Consider the following 18,305-nt stretch of genomic DNA (forward strand, 5'->3'; position numbering starts at 1 on the left):
AGGACAGGGGACAGAGAGACAGACAGCTCGCTTCTCCCACAGCAGTCAGAGGACAAAGCAGACAGCTTGTTTCTCTCACAGCAGTCAGAGGACAGAGAGACAGACAGCTTGTTTCTCCCACAGCAGTCAGAGGACAGAGAGACAGACGGGTTCCTGCAGGTTAGGGCTGCTCTGGGGTTCAGTGTGACTGACTCTGTCCTCCGCCTGCAGCCTGGTGTCTCCATTCCTCGGGGGTCGGGTCTCACAAACTCGGGGACAGTGAGGGAGAACACGCAAACTCCACCGTCGAGCCCAGGTGCCCTGAGCGTGCGTGCGCACGGCCGCTCTCCAGACGAGCCAACCAGCATCAGGGATCAGAAGCGGGGAGCTGTAGAGCGACAGGTCTGGACCCCTCTCGCATGGGGGGCACCTGGGGAAAGCCCCCCCACGGGGACATGACGAAGGCCGGCCCTGCTCACCGGTTTTGAAATATTTCGTATTTTGGGCGTTTGAGTGTATAACGGAGCTGCAACAGCTCGGCTTGTGATGAAACGCTGTCGCTGCTGGTGACGAGGCTGGACGTCTAACCGGGCGAGAGGAAACTACACTACCCAGAATCCAGCACGAGCTGGAGGTCAATGTTCAACGTGGCAGCGTGTAGGCCGGAAGTGAACTACAGCTCCCAGTGGACACAGCGGAAGCCGGGGGATATCCCATCAGCCCCTGCGCGTTCCTCCACACACTCGGCACGCTGGATGTCTAGTATGGCGGACGCACTGGAGGGAGAGAGGGTAGAGGCTACGGAAGCAGCGACGGAGAGCGGCGAGGATGGAGGAGCGGAGGAGACGGAGGCGCCGAAGAGCTTCAAGGATCTGGTGAGTATCCGCGGGAGCCCCCGGATAGCTGCCGGCCCGGTCCCGGGACAGGGTAACGGAAAGAGCTCTCTGTTTGATAGTGGGGTCCCCTCCAGGTGCCCCTGCTTAACAGACAGGCCGCACTGCCAACTGCATGTTGGTCAGTGGTGTGTACCGGCCTCAGACGTCCTGCGTGTGTTGTTAGGAGGTGTTTTCCTCTGCACATGAGGATGTTTTACAGAACTCTGTGCAGGTCTTCTATGGGCTGAGTCAGATGAGCTGATAGTCAGTCCGAGGTTCTGTATGTGTAGCTGGTTGTGTGCTCCAGTGTGTTGCTGTTCAGTGTGGAGTGGTACCTGTTTCCCTGAGGTCTGGCTTTTTTCTGGAAAAACAGGACTCTGGTCTTGTCCAGATGGGCTGGCAGTGCCCAGGTCTGACAGTACTGCTCCAGCAGTGCCAGGCTCTGCTGCAGCCCTGGTTCTGGGTCCAGATGGGCTGGCAGTGCCCAGGTCTGACAGTCCTGCTCCAGCAGTGCCAGGCTCTGCTGCAGCCCCGGTTCTGGGTCCAGATGGGCTGGCAGTGCCCAGGTCTGACAGTACTGCTCCAGCAGTGCCAGGCTCTGGTCCAGATGGGCTGTCAGTGCCCGGGTCTGACAGTCCTGCTCCAGCAGTGCCAGGCTCTGTTCTGTGGGCGACAGCAGGACCAGGTCACCAGTAGAGCAGGAACTTGATCTCTGTGTCTGGAGTGTGAGTCCAGGCGCTGCGGACTGTGAGATTGATCTCGGTCTCTCTCTCCAGGGGGTGACAGAGGTCCTGTGTGAGGCCTGTGCACAGCTGGGCTGGAGCAGCCCCACGAAGATCCAGGTGGAGGCTGTGCCTGTGGGCCTGCAGGGTAAGGTCAGGGTCTGGGCTTCTCTGGGCTCCTGTTAAGCTCCCCTGTCCTGTCCTGAGCTCTCCTGCCCCGCGTGACTCCAGACTGGTGCCCCTCTCTCTCTGTCTCCTGCCCCGCGTGACTCCAGACTGGTGCCCCTCTCTCTCTGTCTCCTGCCCCGCGTGACTCCAGACTGGTGCCCCTCTCTCTCTGTGTCTCCTGCCCCGCGTGACTCCAGACTGATGCCCCTCTCTCTCTGTCTCCTGCCCCGCGCGGCGCTGTGACTCCAGACTGATGCCCCTCTCTCTCTGTGTCCTGCCCCACGGGGCGCTGTGACCAGACTGATGCCCCTCTCTCTCTGTCTCCTGCCCCACGGGGCGCTGTGACCAGACTGATGCCCCTCTCTCTCTGTCTCCTGCCCCACGGGGCGCTGTGACCAGACTGATGCCCCTCTCTCTGTGTCCTGCCCCACGGGGCGCTGTGACCAGACTGATGCCCCTCTCTCTCTGTCTCCTGCCCCACGGGGCGCTGTGACCAGACTGATGCCCTCTGTGTCCTGTGATCCAGGCCGGGACGTGATCGGGCTGGCGGAGACGGGCTCGGGGAAGACGGGCGCCTTCGCTCTGCCCATCCTGCAGGCTCTGCTGGCCGCGCCCCAGCGGCTGCACTCCCTGGTGCTCACGCCCACACGCGAGCTGGCCTTCCAGATCGCCGAGCAGTTCGACGCCCTGGGCTCCTGCATCGGCGTCCAGACAGGTGGGGCTCCAGGGCTCACGGGGGGCAGTGGGGCTCCAGGGCTCACGGGGGGGCAGTGGGGCTCCAGGGCTCACGGGGGGCAGTGGGGCTCCAGGGCTCACGGGGGGCAGTGGGGCGCCAGGGCTCACGGGGGGGCAGTGGGGCGCCAGGGCTCACGGGGGGCAGTGGGGCGCCAGGGCTCACGGGGGGCAGTGGGGCTCCAGGGCTCACGGGGGGCAGTGGGGCTCCAGGGCTCACGGGGGGCAGTGGGGCTCCAGGGCTCACGGGGGGCAGTGGGGCTCCAGGGCTCACGGGGGGGCAGTGGGGCTCCAGGGCTCACGGGGGGGCAGTGGGGCTCCAGGGCTCACGGGGGGGCAGTGGGGCTCCAGGGCTCACGGGGGGGGACAGTGGGGCTCCAGGGCTCACGGGGGGCAGTGGGGCTCCAGGGCTCACGGGGGGCAGTGGGGCTCCAGGGCTCACGGGGGGGGACAGTGGGGCTCCAGGGCTCACGGGGGGCAGTGGGGCGCCCGGCACCTGCTAACGCCAGTCTCTTTCTCCAGCGGTGGTTGTTGGGGGGATCGATATGATGTCACAGGCGATGGCACTGGCTAAGAAACCACACATCATCATCGGTGAGAATGAACTCCTTGCTACTGTCCTCCCTCTCACTCTCCTAGTGTACTGGAGTGTCCAGTCAGTGTGTGTGTGTGTGAACCCCTCTCTCTCTCAGTGCAGTGTTCATGTACTGGAGTGTCCAGTCAGTGTGTGTGTGTGTGAACCCCTCTCTCTCTCAGTGCAGTGTTCATGTACTGGAGTGTCCAGTCAGTGTCTGTATGAACCCCTCTCTCTCTCAGTGCAGTGTTAATGTACTGGAGTGTCCAGTCAGTGTGTCTGTATTAACCCCCCTCTCTCTCAGTGCAGTGTTCATGTACTGGAGTGTCCAGTCAGTGTGTCTGTATTAACCCCTCTCTCTCTCAGTGCAGTGTTAATGTACTGGAGTGTCCAGTCAGTGTGTCTGTATGAACCCCTCTCTCTCTCAGTGCAGTGTTCATGTACTGGAGTGTCCAGTCAGTGTGTCTGTATTAACCCCCCTCTCTCTTTCTCAGCCACCCCTGGGCGTTTGATTGACCACTTGGAAAACACGAAGGGATTCTCACTCCGTGCTCTGCGCTTCCTGGTGATGGATGAGGCTGATCGCATCCTCAACATGGACTTTGAGACAGAGGTGAGAAACATCTGTACTCTATAGACAATTAACCCCTCTCTCTCTCAGTGCAGTGTCAGTGTACAGTAGTGTGCAGGAGGAGTGTGTGTATTAACCCCTCTCTCTCTCAGTGCAGTGTCAGTGTACAGTAGTGTGCAGGAGGAGTGTGTGTATTAACCCCTCTCTCTCCATGTTCAGGTTGATAAGATACTGAAAGTTATTCCTCGAGAAAGGACAACATTCCTTTTCTCAGCCACTATGACCAAGAAGGTAGGAAAATATTTCTCCTGTCCTGGAATATCTGTCCTTTGTTTTTATTACTGTGTTTGTAGAGTAAAGATCTTGCATTTGCCTGTGAAGGGCGCTGAGCTGCATCATGTAACTTCTGTGCCTGGGGGATGGGCTCTCACACTGGCCACTGGGCTCTCACACTGGCCACTGGGCTCTCACACTGGCCACTGGGCTGTGTTCCAGGTCCAGAAGCTGCAGAGGGCAGCTCTGAAAGACCCAGTGAAGTGCGCCGTGTCCAGCAAGTACCAGACCGTGGACAAACTGCAGCAGTTCTACATCTTCATCCCAGCTAAGTACAAGGTACTGGACTGGAGTGACCTTCTGTCTCACTGTCTGCCTGCCCGTCTCTCTGCAGGACTGTGCCCTGCTGTCTCACTGTCTACCTGCCCGTCTCTCTGCAGGACTGCGCCCTGCTGTCTCACTGTCTGCCTGCCCGTCTCTCTGCAGGACTGCGCCCTGCTGTCTCACTGTCTGCCTGCCCGTCTCTCTGCAGGACTGCGCCCTGCTGTCTCACTGTCTGTCTGCCTGCCTGTCTGTCTGCAGGACAGTGCCCTGCTGTCTCACTGTCTGCCTGCCTGTCTCTCATCCACCCTAGGAGTGACAGTGCTGTCAGACTCCCAGTGCGCAGCAGTCTGATCCACTCCAGGTGTGACAGTGCTGTCAGTCAGACTCCCAGTGTGCAGCAGTCTGATCCACTCCAGGGTTTACAGTGCTGTCAGTCAGACTCCCAGTGTGCAGCAGTCTGATCCACTCCAGGGTTTACAGTGCTGTCAGTCAGACTCCCAGTACACAGAGTGCTGGGTTCTCACACTGCCTACCTGTCTCTCTGCAGGACTGTTACCTGGTGTCTGTTCTGAATGAGCTGGCCGGAAACTCCTTCATGATTTTCTGTGGCACCTGCAATGCCGCCCAGCGGGTGGCGCTGATGCTGCGGAACCTGGGCATGACTGCCATCCCCCTGCATGGCCAGATGAGCCAGGTAACCACAGCAACCGCGGGCGCATACTCGCTATACAGAGCAGGTCAGAATCCTGTTCCCAGCAGTCTGATCCTCTCCAGGTGTGACAGTGCGGTCAGTCAGACTCCCAGTGTGCAGCAGTCTGATCCACTCCAGGGTTTACAGTGCTGTCAGTCAGACTCCCAGTGCGCAGCAGTCTGATCCACTCCAGGGTTTACAGTGCTGTCAGTCAGACTCCCAGTGTGCAGCAGTCTGATCCACTCCAGGGTTTACAGTGCTGTCAGTCAGACTCCCAGTGTGCAGCAGTCTGATCCACTCCAGGGTTTACAGTGCTGTCAGTCAGACTCCCAGTGTGCAGCAGTCTGATCCACACCAAGGTTTACAGTGCTGTCAGTCAGACTCCCAGTGTGCAGCAGTCTGATCCACTCCAGGTGTGACAGTGCTGTCAATCAGACTCCCAGTGCGCAGCAGTCTGATCCACTCCAGGGTTTACAGTGCTGTCAGTCAGACTCCCAGTGTGCAGCAGTCTGATCCGCTCCAGGGTTTACAGTGCTGTCAGTCAGACTCCCAGTGTGCAGCAGTCTGATCACTCCAGGTGTGACAGTGCTGTCAGTCAGACTCCCAGTGTGCAGCAGTCTGATCCACTCCAGGTGTGACAGTGCTGTCAGTCAGACTCCCAGTGTGCAGCAGTCTGATCCACTCCAGGGTTTACAGTGCTGTCAGTCAGACTCCCAGTGTGCAGCAGTCTGATCACTCCAGGTGTGACAGTGCTGTCAGACTCCCAGTGTGCAGCAGTCTGATCCACTCCAGGGTTTACAGTGCTGTCAGTCAGACTCCCAGTGTGCAGCAGTCTGATCCACTCCAGGGTTTACAGTGCTGTCAGTCAGACTCCCAGTGCACAGCAGTCTGATCCGCTCCAGGGTTTACAGTGCTGTCAGTCAGACTCCCAGTGTGCAGCAGTCTGATCCACTCCAGGGTTTACAGTGCTGTCAGTCAGACTCCCAGTGTGCAGCAGTCTGATCCACTCCAGGGTTTACAGTGCTGTCAGTCAGACTCCCAGTGCACAGCAGTCTGATCCGCTCCAGGGTTTACAGTGCTGTCAGTCAGACTCCCAGTGTGCAGCAGTCTGATCCACTCCAGGTGTGACAGTGCTGTCAGTCAGACTCCCAGTGCGCAGCAGTCTGATCCGCTCCAGGGTTTACAGTGCTGTCAGTCAGACTCCCAGTGCACAGCAGTCTGATCCACTCCAGGTGTGACAGTGCTGTCAGTCAGACTCCCAGTGTGCAGCAGTCTGATCCACTCCAGGGTTTACAGTGCTGTCAGTCAGACTCCCAGTGCGCAGCAGTCTGATCCACTCCAGGTGTGACAGTGCTGTCAGTCAGACTCCCAGTGTGCAGCAGTCTGATCCACTCCAGGGTTTACAGTGCTGTCAGTCAGACTCCCAGTGTGCAGCAGTCTGATCCACTCCAGGGTTTACAGTGCTGTCAGTCAGACTCCCAGTGTGCAGCAGTCTGATCCACTCCAGGGTTTACAGTGCTGTCAGTCAGACTCCCAGTGTGCAGCAGTCTGATCCGCTCCAGGTGTGACAGTGCTGTCAGTCAGACTCCCAGTGCGCAGCAGTCTGATCCACTCCAGGGTTTACAGTGCTGTCAGTCAGACTCCCAGTGTGCAGCAGTCTGATCCACTCCAGGGTTTACAGTGCTGTCAGTCAGACTCCCAGTGCGCAGCAGTCTGATCCACTCCAGGTGTGACAGTGCTGTCAGTCAGACTCCCAGTGTGCAGCAGTCTGATCCACTCCAGGTGTGACAGTGCTGTCAGTCAGACCCCTGGTGTCTGTGTTTCAGAACAAGCGTCTCGGTGCCCTGAACAAGTTCAAGTCGAAGTCGCGCTCTATCCTGCTGGCCACAGACGTGGCGTCCCGAGGGCTAGACATCCCACACGTGGATGTTGTCATCAACTACGACATCCCCACACACTCCAAGGTACTGTCTCTCCCCCCCCCAGTACCTGCCTGTCTGTCTCTCTCCCCCCCCCACTGCCTGCCTGTCTGTCTCTCTCCCCCCCCCCACTGCCTGCCTGTCTGTGTCTCTCTCCCCCTTCCCCCAGTACCTGCCTGTCTGTCTCTCTAATACCTCTCTGTCATCGACTACGACATCCCCGCCCACTCCAAAGTACTGTCTGTCTCGCCGCAGTACCCCTCTCTTTCTAATACGCGTCTGTCTGTCTTTCTCTGACACTCTGTGCCTGCAGGACTATATCCACAGGGTGGGCCGGACGGCCAGAGCAGGGCGTTCTGGGAAGTCTATCACTTTTGTCACACAGTGAGTGATCTCTGTTCCTGTTGCCCCTGTACCCCTGTACCCCTGTTGCGTCGTCTGGCTCTGTTGGGGTCCATCGCTCTCTCATGGCCCTGTATTAAGGCCGATGCAGTGCAGCGATTGGACCCTGTGAGTGTCAGTCGGGGTGACTGACATGCAGTCCCCGCCCCCCAGGTACGATGTGGAGCTGTTCCAGCGAATCGAGCACCTGATCGGCAAGAAGCTGCCCGCCTTCCCCACGCAGGAGGAGGAGGTGATGATGCTGGTGGAGAGAGTGAGCGAGGCGCAGAGATTCGCCCGCATTGTGAGTCACACAGGAGGAGTGTATTAACCCCTCTCTCTCTCAGTGTACAGTAGTGTGCAGGAGGAGTGTGTGTATTAACCCCTCTCTCTCTCACAGTGCAGTGTCAGTGTACAGTAGTGTGCAGGAGGAGTGTGTGTATTAACCCCTCTCTCTCTCAGTGCAGTGTCAGTGTACAGTAGTGTGCAGGAGGAGTGTGTGTATTAACCCCTCTCTCTCAGTGCAGTGTCAGTGTACAGTAGTGTGCAGGAGGAGTGTGTGTATTAACCCCTCTCTCTCTCTCAGTGCAGTGTCAGTGTACAGTAGTGTGCAGGAGGAGTGTGTGTATTAACCCCTCTCTCTCTCTCAGTGCAGTGTCAGTGTACAGTAGTGTGCAGGAGGAGTGTGTGTATTAACCCCTCTCTCTCAGTGTACAGTAGTGTGCAGGAGGAGTGTGTGTATTAACCCCTCTCTCTCTCAGTGCAGTGTCAGTGTACAGTAGTGTGCAGGAGGAGTGTGTGTATTAACCCCTCTCTCTCAGTGCAGTGTCAGTGTACAGTAGTGTGCAGGAGGAGTGTGTGTATTAACCCCTCTCTCTCTCAGTGCAGTGTCAGTGTACAGTAGTGTTCAGGAGGAGTGTGTGTATTAACCCCTCTCTCTCTCAGTGCAGTGTCAGTGTACAGTAGTGTGCAGGAGGAGTGTGTGTATTAACCCCTCTCTCTCAGTGCAGTGTCAGTGTACAGTAGTGTGCAGGAGGAGTGTGTGTATTAACCCCTTGTCTCTCTCTCTCAGGAGATGAAGGAGCAGGGTGAGCAGAAGAAACGTCCGAGGGGGGGTGCGGAGGGGGAGGCCGAGGACTCGGAGCAATCCAGCGGATTCCGGAAGAAAGTGAGGGGGGGCCGTGGAGGCCGCAGGGGGCGCTAGAGAGCAGCGCGCCTCCTGCAGATCAACATGGACTCGTGCAGTCGCTCCCTCGGGGGGGAGTGACGCGGACTCTGCTCGCTGTCCCAGTGAGCCCGGTTCAGTGAGCGCTGGAGAGCAGCCTGTTGCTCTGGCTCCCCGGGCCCCTGGGCCCCCGGGCCCCCGGCCCGTTCCAGTGCTGGTGTGCCCCTGCGATGGGCATGGGGCCACAGCTGTAAATGATCTTGAACAAGTTAATAAACTTCCCTGTCTGGCCTTTGTGACCCTTCCCCATGTCCGCAGGGAGTCCGGTTCAGACTCTCGGCCCGGTTCGGTCCAGTCCGGTCCTCGTGAGGGTACGGGTGGGGGCTGGTGTGTGTGTGTGTGTGTGTGTGTGTGTGGCTCTGTTCTCTCTGCATGCTGGCTCTGTCTTTTTATTACGTTTGTGTGAGGCATCAGGTTGGATGTTTTGGGTCAAAATGCTGCACAGATGACAGATATTCCTGCTGTGTCACTCTGTCCCTGACCTCTGACCCCTCTGCTCTCTCTGTCTGTTTTCCCTGGCTTGTACCCGAGTCTCGAAGAGTCGTATGGAAACAGGTTGCCAGACTGCAGGTGTTATTGGTCGGTCGTGCGTATCTGAACACGAGCTCAGGGGGTGTTTCCCTGCGGCCGGTCGCTCGTGTTGGGCTCAGGGGCTGTTTCCCTGCGGCCGGTCGCTCGTGTTGAGCTCAGGGGCTGTTTCCCTGCGGCCGGTCGCTCGTGTTGAGCTCAGGGGGTGTTTCCCTGGGGCCGGTCGCTCGTGTTGAGCTCAGGGGCTGTTTCCCTGCGGCCGGTCGCTCGTGTTGAGCTCAGGGGGTGTTTCCCTGCGGCCGGTCGCTCGTGTTGAGCTCAGGGGGTGTTTCCCTGCGGCCGGTCGCTCGTGTTGAGCTCAGGGGCTGTTTCCCTGCGGCCGGTCGCTCGTGTTGAGCTCAGGGGCTGTTTCCCTGCGGCCGGTCGCTCGTGTTGAGCTCAGGGGGTGTTTCCCTGGGGCCGGTCGCTCGTGTTGAGCTCAGGGGGTGTTTCCCTGCGGCCGGTCGCTCGTGTTGAGCTCAGGGGGTGTTTCCCTGCGGCCGGTCGCTCGTGTTGAGCTCAGGGGGTGTTTCCCTGCGGCCGGTCGCTCGTGTTGAGCTCAGGGGGTGTTTCCCTGGGGCCGGTCGCTCGTGTTGAGCTCAGGGGGTGTTTCCCTGCGGCCGGTCGCTCGTGTTGAGCTCAGGGGGTGTTTCCCTGGGGCCGGTCGCTCGTGTTGAGCTCAGGGGGTGTTTCCCTGGGGCCGGTCGCTCGTGTTGAGCTCAGGGGCTGTTTCCCTGCGGCCGGTCGCTCGTGTTGAGCTCAGGGGGTGTTTCCCTGCGGCCGGTCGCTCGTGTTGAGCTCAGGGGGTGTTTCCCTGCGGCCGGTCGCTCGTGTTGAGCTCAGGGGCTGTTTCCCTGCGGCCGGTCGCTCGTGTTGAGCTCAGGGGCTGTTTCCCTGCGGCCGGTCGCTCGTGTTGAGCTCAGGGGGTGTTTCCCTGCGGCCGGTCGCTCGTGTTGAGCTCAGGGGGTGTTTCCCTGCGGCCGGTCGCTCGTGTTGAGCTCAGGGGGTGTTTCCCTGCGGCCGGTCGCTCGTGTTGAGCTCAGGGGGTGTTTCCCTGCGGCCGGTCGCTCGTGTTGAGCTCAGGGGGTGTTTCCCTGCGGCCGGTCGCTCGTGTTGAGCTCAGGGGGTGTTTCCCTGGGGCCGGTCGCTCGTGTTGAGCTCAGGGGGTGTTTCCCTGCGGCCGGTCGCTCGTGTTGAGCTCAGGGGGTGTTTCCCTGGGGCCGGTCGCTCGTGTTGAGCTCAGGGGGTGTTTCCCTGCGGCCGGTCGCTCGTGTTGAGCTCAGGGGGTGTTTCCCTGCGGCCGGTCGCTCGTGTTGAGCTCAGGGGGTGTTTCCCTGCGGCCGGTCGCTCGTGTTGAGCTCAGGGGGTGTTTCCCTGCGGCCGGTCGCTCGTGTTGAGCTCAGGGGGTGTTTCCCTGGGGCCGGTCGCTCGTGTTGAGCTCAGGGGGTGTTTCCCTGGGGCCGGTCGCTCGTGTTGAGCTCAGGGGGTGTTTCCCTGCGGCCGGTCGCTCGTGTTGAGCTCAGGGGGTGTTTCCCTGCGGCCGGTCGCTCGTGTTGAGCTCAGGGGGTGTTTCCCTGCGGCCGGTCGCTCGTGTTGAGCTCAGGGGGTGTTTCCCTGCGGCCGGTCGCTCGTGTTGAGCTCAGGGGGTGTTTCCCTGGGGCCGGTCGCTCGTGTTGAGCTCAGGGGGTGTTTCCCTGGGGCCGGTCGCTCGTGTTGAGCTCAGGGGGTGTTTCCCTGCGGCCGGTCGCTCGTGTTGAGCTCAGGGGGTGTTTCCCTGGGGCCGGTCGCTCGTGTTGAGCTCAGGGGGTGTTTCCCTGCGGCCGGTCGCTCGTGTTGAGCTCAGGGGGTGTTTCCCTGGGGCCGGTCGCTCGTGTTGAGCTCAGGGGGTGTTTCCCTGGGGCCGGTCGCTCGTGTTGAGCTCAGGGGGTGTTTCCCTGCGGCCGGTCGCTCGTGTTGAGCTCAGGGGGTGTTTCCCTGGGGCCGGTCGCTCGTGTTGAGCTCAGGGGGTGTTTCCCTGCGGCCGGTCGCTCGTGTTGAGCTCAGGGGGTGTTTCCCTGGGGCCGGTCGCTCGTGTTGAGCTCAGGGGGTGTTTCCCTGCGGCCGGTCGCTCGTGTTGAGCTCAGGGGGTGTTTCCCTGGGGCCGGTCGCTCGTGTTGAGCTCAGGGGGTGTTTCCCTGCGGCCGGTCGCTCGTGTTGAGCTCAGGGGGTGTTTCCCTGCGGCCGGTCGCTCGTGTTGAGCTCAGGGGGTGTTTCCCTGCGGCCGGTCGCTCGTGTTGAGCTCAGGGGGTGTTTCCCTGCGGCCGGTCGCTCGTGTTGAGCTCAGGGGGTGTTTCCCTGCGGCCGGTCGCTCGTGTTGAGCTCAGGGGCTGTTTCCCTGCGGCCGGTCGCTCGTGTTGAGCTCAGGGGGTGTTTCCCTGCGGCCGGTCGCTCGTGTTGAGCTCAGGGGGTGTTTCCCTGCGGCCGGTCGCTCGTGTTGAGCTCAGGGGGTGTTTCCCTGCGGCCGGTCGCTCGTGTTGAGCTCAGGGGGTGTTTCCCTGCGGCCGGTCGCTCGTGTTGAGCTCAGGGGGTGTTTCCCTGGGGCCGGTCGCTCGTGTTGAGCTCAGGGGGTGTTTCCCTGCGGCCGGTCGCTCGTGTTGAGCTCAGGGGGTGTTTCCCTGCGGCCGGTCGCTCGTGTTGAGCTCAGGGGGTGTTTCCCTGGGGCCGGTCGCTCGTGTTGAGCTCAGGGGGTGTTTCCCTGCGGCCGGTCGCTCGTGTTGAGCTCAGGGGGTGTTTCCCTGCGGCCGGTCGCTCGTGTTGAGCTCAGGGGGTGTTTCCCTGGGGCCGGTCGCTCGTGTTGAGCTCAGGGGGTGTTTCCCTGCGGCCGGTCGCTCGTGTTGAGCTCAGGGGGTGTTTCCCTGCGGCCGGTCGCTCGTGTTGAGCTCAGGGGGTGTTTCCCTGGGGCCGGTCGCTCGTGTTGAGCTCAGGGGGTGTTTCCCTGGGGCCGGTCGCTCGTGTTGAGCTCAGGGGGTGTTTCCCTGGGGCCGGTCGCTCGTGTTGAGCTCAGGGGGTGTTTCCCTGCGGCCGGTCGCTCGTGTTGAGCTCAGGGGGTGTTTCCCTGGGGCCGGTCGCTCGTGTTGAGCTCAGGGGGTGTTTCCCTGCGGCCGGTCGCTCGTGTTGAGCTCAGGGGGTGTTTCCCTGCGGCCGGTCGCTCGTGTTGAGCTCAGGGGCTGTTTCCCTGCGGCCGGTCGCTCGTGTTGAGCTCAGGGGGTGTTTCCCTGCGGCCGGTCGCTCGTGTTGAGCTCAGGGGGTGTTTCCCTGCGGCCGGTCGCTCGTGTTGAGCTCAGGGGGTGTTTCCCTGCGGCCGGTCGCTCGTGTTGAGCTCAGGGGGTGTTTATTTCTCTGCCACGCTGATGGGATGGGCACAGTGGGACTCTGCTCACCAGCACCCAGCGGGATGGAGACGGGTGACGCACGCACACACACACGCACACAAGAGCCGGAGAGCAGTTCAGTCACTTCAGCACAGCAACCTGTCCGTTTCCTGTTCTCTGCTGATCCCAGAGCAGCAGTATACTGTATAGAATATTTGTGTCCCTGTGACTGAATTCCTGTCCCTGAAATATTCCTCAGGCAGCTCTGGTGCAGCTCCGCCCGTGACCCACCACTGCTGCCCAGAGTGTCTTGTTTCCCTGCAGTGTCTCAAACCCGCGCTGACTGGGCCCTGAGCTACAGTTTTCATACAAGACGGTGCGAGTCCTGTCCCCCTGACCCGCCCGGCGCCACGGCCCAGCTCCATGGGCTCGGGCCTTGCTGCCGGTGTCTCTGTGAGCTCGTCTCCGGGCGGGCAGCCGTGAGCGGGGCTGCTGCAGGAGCCGGAGCCGAGTCCCTGGACCAGCGCCAGCTCTCCTGAGCGCGCTTGGCCGGCACGCGGGTCCCTGTGCGTCTGCTCCATCCGGGATGTTCCATCCCAGAAACCTCGGAGTTTCCTCGGCGGACGAGTGGGCTGCGTGGGTCTGTGGTCTGGTCTCGTCACGGAGCAGAGCCCTGCGGCCGGCACGGGGGGGCAGTGTGTGAGTCCAGCTCCACTAACGCACAGCGTTTGCAAGGTCGTTTTCCGTGAAATAAAAAAAGCGCAGTGTTCCGTTTCCGAGTTTCCGGCTCCGCTGCGGTGCCGGTTCGGACAGGCCCGTGTCCGGAACCCACTCGGCTGACCGGAGAGACGCGGGGAGGAAGGTTTGTCCGCTAATTCCTGAACGTTATTAATGTGTTCATTATTTACCACTGTTCATGTTATGTGTTTTATATACAGAGAGGGTCTTGTCTTAACAATTATTATTATTTTATTTTCTCAACAATTGCAATCCACATAGTCAATGAAAGACGCTCCTGTGGCCTTTTAATTACAAATCTACACACCAGCTGCGTCTTTCCCGGCTCATCACGTCAACAGTTCGCTCACGCGCACCCGTGGGTGTGAGACCCGGAACCTCGTTGGTGTTTTTTTTACCTCCTCGTATTAGTTTTGCATTTTACAGAAGTTTAGTTTGTGTATATATATAGTCATTTTAGTCTCTTTTTTTAATTCCGCCCATGGCGCACAAGCAGCGACTCGCCTGTACTTCCACCCTGTGCGTCGCGGACGGTGTCGCTGTTGCTCCTGTTGCCCGCAGGGGGCGCTGGCGGGATGGACAGGCTGCAGGCTGGGGAGGAGCCGGGGCCCCTGTCTGACCCAGAGGACGAGGGGTAAGGGAGCCCCTTTCCTAAACCTGATCAAGACCTTTCTAGACCCCAGTACCCCCTCAGGACAGACCCCCTCTCCCCACTGCAGACTGTACCCCCTCAGGACAGACCCCCTCTCCCCACTGCAGACTGTACCCCCTCAGGACAGACCCCCCCCTCTCCCCACTGCAGACTGTACCCCCTCAGGACAGACCCCCCTCTCCCCACTGCAGACTGTACCCCCTCAGGACAGACCCCCCTCTCCCCACTGCAGACTGTACCCCCTCAGGACAGACCCCCTCTCCCCACTGCAGACTGTACCCCCTCAGGACAGACCCCCCTCTCCCCACTGCAGACTGTACCCCCTCAGGACAGACCCCCTCTCCCCTGACTGATGCTGGTTCTGTTGCTCTGTTCTGTCCTGACAGCGGGCCGGTCCGGACTGACTGATGCTGGTTCTGTCCTGACAGCGGGCCGGTCCGGACTGACTGATGCTGGTTCTGTTGCTCTGTTCTGTCCTGACAGCGGGCCGGTCCAGCCTGACTGATGCTGGTTCTGTCCTGACAGCGGGCCGGTCCGGACTGACTGATGCTGGTTCTGTCCTGACACCGGGCCGGTCCGGACTGACTGATGCTGGTTCTGTTGCTCTGTTCTGTCCTGACAGCGGGCCGGTCCAGCCTGACTGATGCTGGTTCTGTCCTGACAGCGGGCCGGTCCGGACTGACTGATGCTGGTTCTGTCCTGACACTGGGCCGGTCCAGACTGACTGATGCTGGTTCTGTTGCTCTGTTCTGTCCTGACAGCGGGCCGGTCCAGCCTGACTGATGCTGGTTCTGTCCTGACAGCGGGCCGGTCCGGACTGACTCCGGGCCTGTTGCTTCTCCTCTGGCAGGGAGCCCGAGGCGGCCTGGCGCGGGGAGGTGGAGCAGCTCCTCAGCCAGCTGAGCTCCTCCGCCACCAGCAGGGCGGCGCTGGAGAGCGACCTCCGGAAGCTGGGCCGGTTCGCACGGAGCGTGGTCCCGGTCCGGCCCGTGCTCCAGGCCCTGCCGGTGGCGGCGCTGGCCGCGGTGGGCGCCGTGTCCGCGGTGTACACGATGGGCGTGGCGCTGGCCCCCGCGGTGGGCGCGGTGGCGGGGCTGGCGCTGGCGCTGCGCTGGTACCGCCGGCGGGTGTGGCGCGTGCAGCGGAGGCTGGCGCAGGGCCTGTCCGCTGCGCTGGAGGCCGCGGGCCGGGCGGGGGAGGCCTGCGCCCGGGCGCGAGCCGGCCTGCTGGCGGAGGGGCTGACCGCCGCGGAGCTGGACGAGCGCGTGGCCGGGGACCCCGAGCTCTGCGCGCTGCGCGACGGCGCCCTGGACTGGGCGGCGGGGGTCGGGCTGGCGCTGGGGGCGGCGGGGTGCGGGCGGCTGCTGCCTCGCGGCGCCGGCGAGCTGGCCCACGCCCTCCAGGGCGTCCTGGAGGGGGGCTCGGACCGCCTGGAGACGGCGCAGCGGGTCGGGGAGTGCGCCCGGCGCGTCCAGGCCAGGATCGCCAACGTGGGGCGGCGTCGCCCCCTGCTGGCCAGGCTGGGGAGGTGCGGCGGGGAAGAGACCTCGGAGTAGGGCCGGTCCCGTCTGGACTGATCCTGGCTCTGTCCTGTCCTGCCACCGGGCTGGTCCTGCCCGTTCTGGAAGGAGACTCTACCCGCCGGGGGCCTGAGGAAGGAGAGCGCTGCCTCCCTCTAGTGGCCCCACATGGAACTGCAGCCTGGCAGAGACGGGGTCTGAGCTGGACCCACGCTCACTGTCCAGCCAGCGGGGCGGGGAGCCCCCCCTCCAACACCCAGACTCTGCACAGCTGCTGCTGGGGGGGGGCGCAGTGGAGCCCCACGGTCTCGCTGCCATGGCGTGTGATGGCCGTCTCCTGTTTCTGCTGTACCAGCTGTGGATGTTGTGCTGTTTCGGCACCAATCGTGCCAATAAAGGCCAGTGACTGACCAGTGACTGACCGCCTGTTGGGTCTGTCTGTTCAAGACGGAGCAGAGACTGACAGGACCCCTCCCTGCTGGACAGACGGACAGAGCGAGGTGAGGCCAGCCCTGCCCCTCGTGACGTCCATCTCACCCCGACCCCCGCACACACACACAGCCCACTGATCACACACCTCTCACAGCTACACACAGAGCCCCCCAGTCACACTCCCCTCTCACAGCTACACACACACACACAGAGCCCCCCAGTCACACTCCCCTCTCACAGCTACACACACAGCCCCCCAGTCACACTCCCCTCTCACAGCTACACACACAGCCCCCCAGTCACACTCCCCTCTCACAGCTACACACACACACACACACACAGCCCCCCAGTCACACTCCCCTCTCACAGCTACACACACACACACACAGCCCCCCAGTCACACTCCCCTCTCACAGCTACACACACAGCCCCCCAGTCACACTCCCCTCTCAGAGCTACACACACACACACAGAGCCCCCCAGTCACACTCCCCTCTCACAGCTACACACACAGCCCCCCAGTCACACTCCCCTCTCACAGCTACACACACACACACAGAGCCCCCCAGTCACACTCCCCTCTCACAGCTACACACACACACACAGAGCCCCCCAGTCACACTCCCCTCTCACAGCTACACACACACACACAGAGCCCCCCAGTCACACTCCCCTCTCACAGCTACACACACAGCCCCCCAGTAACAGTCCCCTCTCACAGCTACACACACAGCCCCCCAGTAACACTCCCCTCTCACAGCTACACACACACACACAGAGCCCACCAGTCACACTCCCCTCTCAAAGCTACACACACAGCCCCCCAGTCACACTCCCCTCTCACAGCTACACACACACACACAGCCCCCCAGTCACACTCCCCTCTCACAGCTACACACACACACACAGCCCCCCAGTCACACTCCCCTCTCACAGCTACACACACAGCCCCCCAGTCACACTCCCCTCTCACAGCTACACACACACACACAGCCCCCCAGTCACACTCCCCTCTCACAGCTACACACAGCCCCCCAGTAACACTCCCCTCTCACAGCTACACACACACACACACAGCCCCCCAGTCACACTCCCCTCTCACAGCTACACACACAGCCCCCCAGTCACACTCCCCTCTCAGAGCTACACACACACACACAGAGCCCCCCAGTCACACTCCCCTCTCACAGCTACACACACACACACACAGAGCCCCCCAGTCACACTCCCCTCTCACAGCTACACACACACACACAGAGCCCCCCAGTCACACTCCCCTCTCACAGCTACACACACACACACAGAGCCCCCCAGTCACACTCCCCTCTCACAGCTACACACACAGCCCCCCAGTAACAGTCCCCTCTCACAGCTACACACACAGCCCCCCAGTAACACTCCCCTCTCACAGCTACACACACACACACACACAGAGCCCACCAGTCACACTCCCCTCTCACAGCTACACACACAGCCCCCCAGTCACACTCCCCTCTCACAGCTACACACACACACACAGCCCCCCAGTCACACTCCCCTCTCACAGCTACACACACACACACAGCCCCCCAGTCACACTCCCCTCTCACAGCTACACACACAGCCCCCCAGTCACACTCCCCTCTCACAGCTACACACACACACACAGCCCCCCAGTCACACTCCCCTCTCACAGCTACACACACACACACAGCCCCCCAGTCACACTCCCCTCTCACAGCTACACACACAGCCCCCCAGTCACACTCCCCTCTCACAGCTACACACACACACACAGAGCCCCCCAGTCACACTCCCCTCTCACAGCTACACACAGCCCCCCAGTAACACTCCCCTCTCACAGCTACACACACACACACAGCCCCCCAGTCACACTCCCCTCTCACAGCTACACACACAGCCCCCCAGTCACACTCCCCTCTCAGAGCTACACACACACACACAGCCCCCCAGTCACACTCCCCTCTCACAGCTACACACACAGCCCCCCAGTCACACTCCCCTCTCAGAGCTACACACACACACACAGCCCCCCAGTCACACTCCCCTCTCACAGCTACACACACAGCCCCCCAGTCACACTCCCCTCTCAGAGCTACACACACACACACAGCCCCCCAGTCACACTCCCCTCTCACAGCTACACACACAGCCCCCCAGACACACTCCCCTCTCACAGCTACACACACAGCCCCCCAGACACACTCCCCTCTCACAACTACACACACACACACAGCCCCCCAGTCACACTCCCCTCTCACAGCTACACACACACACACACACACAGCCCCCCAGTCACACTCCCCTCTCACAGCTACACACACACACACAGCCCCCCAGTAACACTCCCCTCTCACAGCTACACACACAGCCCCCCAGTCACACTCCCCTCTCACAGCTACACACACACACACAGCCCCCCAGTCACACTCCCCTCTCACAGCTACACACACACACACACACACAGCCCCCCAGTCACACTCCCCTCTCACAGCTACACACACAGCCCACCAGTCACACTCCCCTCTCACAGCTACACACACACACACAGCCCCCCAGTCACACTCCCCTCTCACAGCTACACACACACACACACACAGCCCCCCAGTCAC

At 61.4% G+C, this 18,305-nt stretch overlaps 2 protein-coding genes across 5 annotated transcripts; both read left to right on the forward strand.

Annotated features, from left to right (window-relative positions):
- The first annotated feature begins 464 nt into the window (after positions 1–464).
- ddx47 (DEAD (Asp-Glu-Ala-Asp) box polypeptide 47) lies at positions 465–8,666 on the forward strand. The gene is made up of 12 exons (XM_088607011.1): positions 465–854; positions 1,631–1,724; positions 2,271–2,459; positions 2,999–3,070; positions 3,545–3,663; positions 3,841–3,912; positions 4,117–4,233; positions 4,766–4,912; positions 6,736–6,873; positions 7,142–7,212; positions 7,384–7,513; positions 8,282–8,666. The coding sequence occupies exons 1-12, from the start codon at positions 618–620 to the stop codon at positions 8,411–8,413; spliced, it is 1,518 nt and encodes a 505-aa protein (XP_088463137.1). The 5' UTR covers positions 465–617; the 3' UTR covers positions 8,414–8,666.
- Positions 8,667–11,274: 2,608 nt separating this feature from the next.
- LOC148648516 (uncharacterized) lies at positions 11,275–15,678 on the forward strand. Of its 4 annotated transcripts, none has more exons than XM_088607105.1 (3): positions 11,752–13,050; positions 13,583–13,723; positions 14,592–15,678. In XM_088607105.1, exons 1-3 carry the CDS (start codon positions 12,938–12,940, stop codon positions 15,295–15,297), a joined length of 960 nt encoding a protein of 319 aa, XP_088463231.1. In that variant the 5' UTR covers positions 11,752–12,937; the 3' UTR covers positions 15,298–15,678. The 4 variants fall into 4 exon arrangements, 2 of the variants coding, with proteins under 2 accessions (XP_088463231.1, XP_088463232.1); XM_088607106.1 differs by having other exon boundaries at positions 11,753–13,050; positions 13,586–13,723; XR_015926514.1 differs by lacking the exon at positions 14,592–15,678 and adding an exon at positions 14,225–14,537 and having other exon boundaries at positions 11,275–13,723.
- The last annotated feature ends 2,627 nt before the right edge of the window (positions 15,679–18,305 follow it).

Source organism: Lepisosteus platostomus, chromosome 14, assembly GCF_059453375.1.
Source record: "Lepisosteus platostomus isolate fLepPlt1 chromosome 14, fLepPlt1.hap1, whole genome shotgun sequence".
NCBI lineage: Eukaryota > Metazoa > Chordata > Actinopteri > Semionotiformes > Lepisosteidae > Lepisosteus > Lepisosteus platostomus.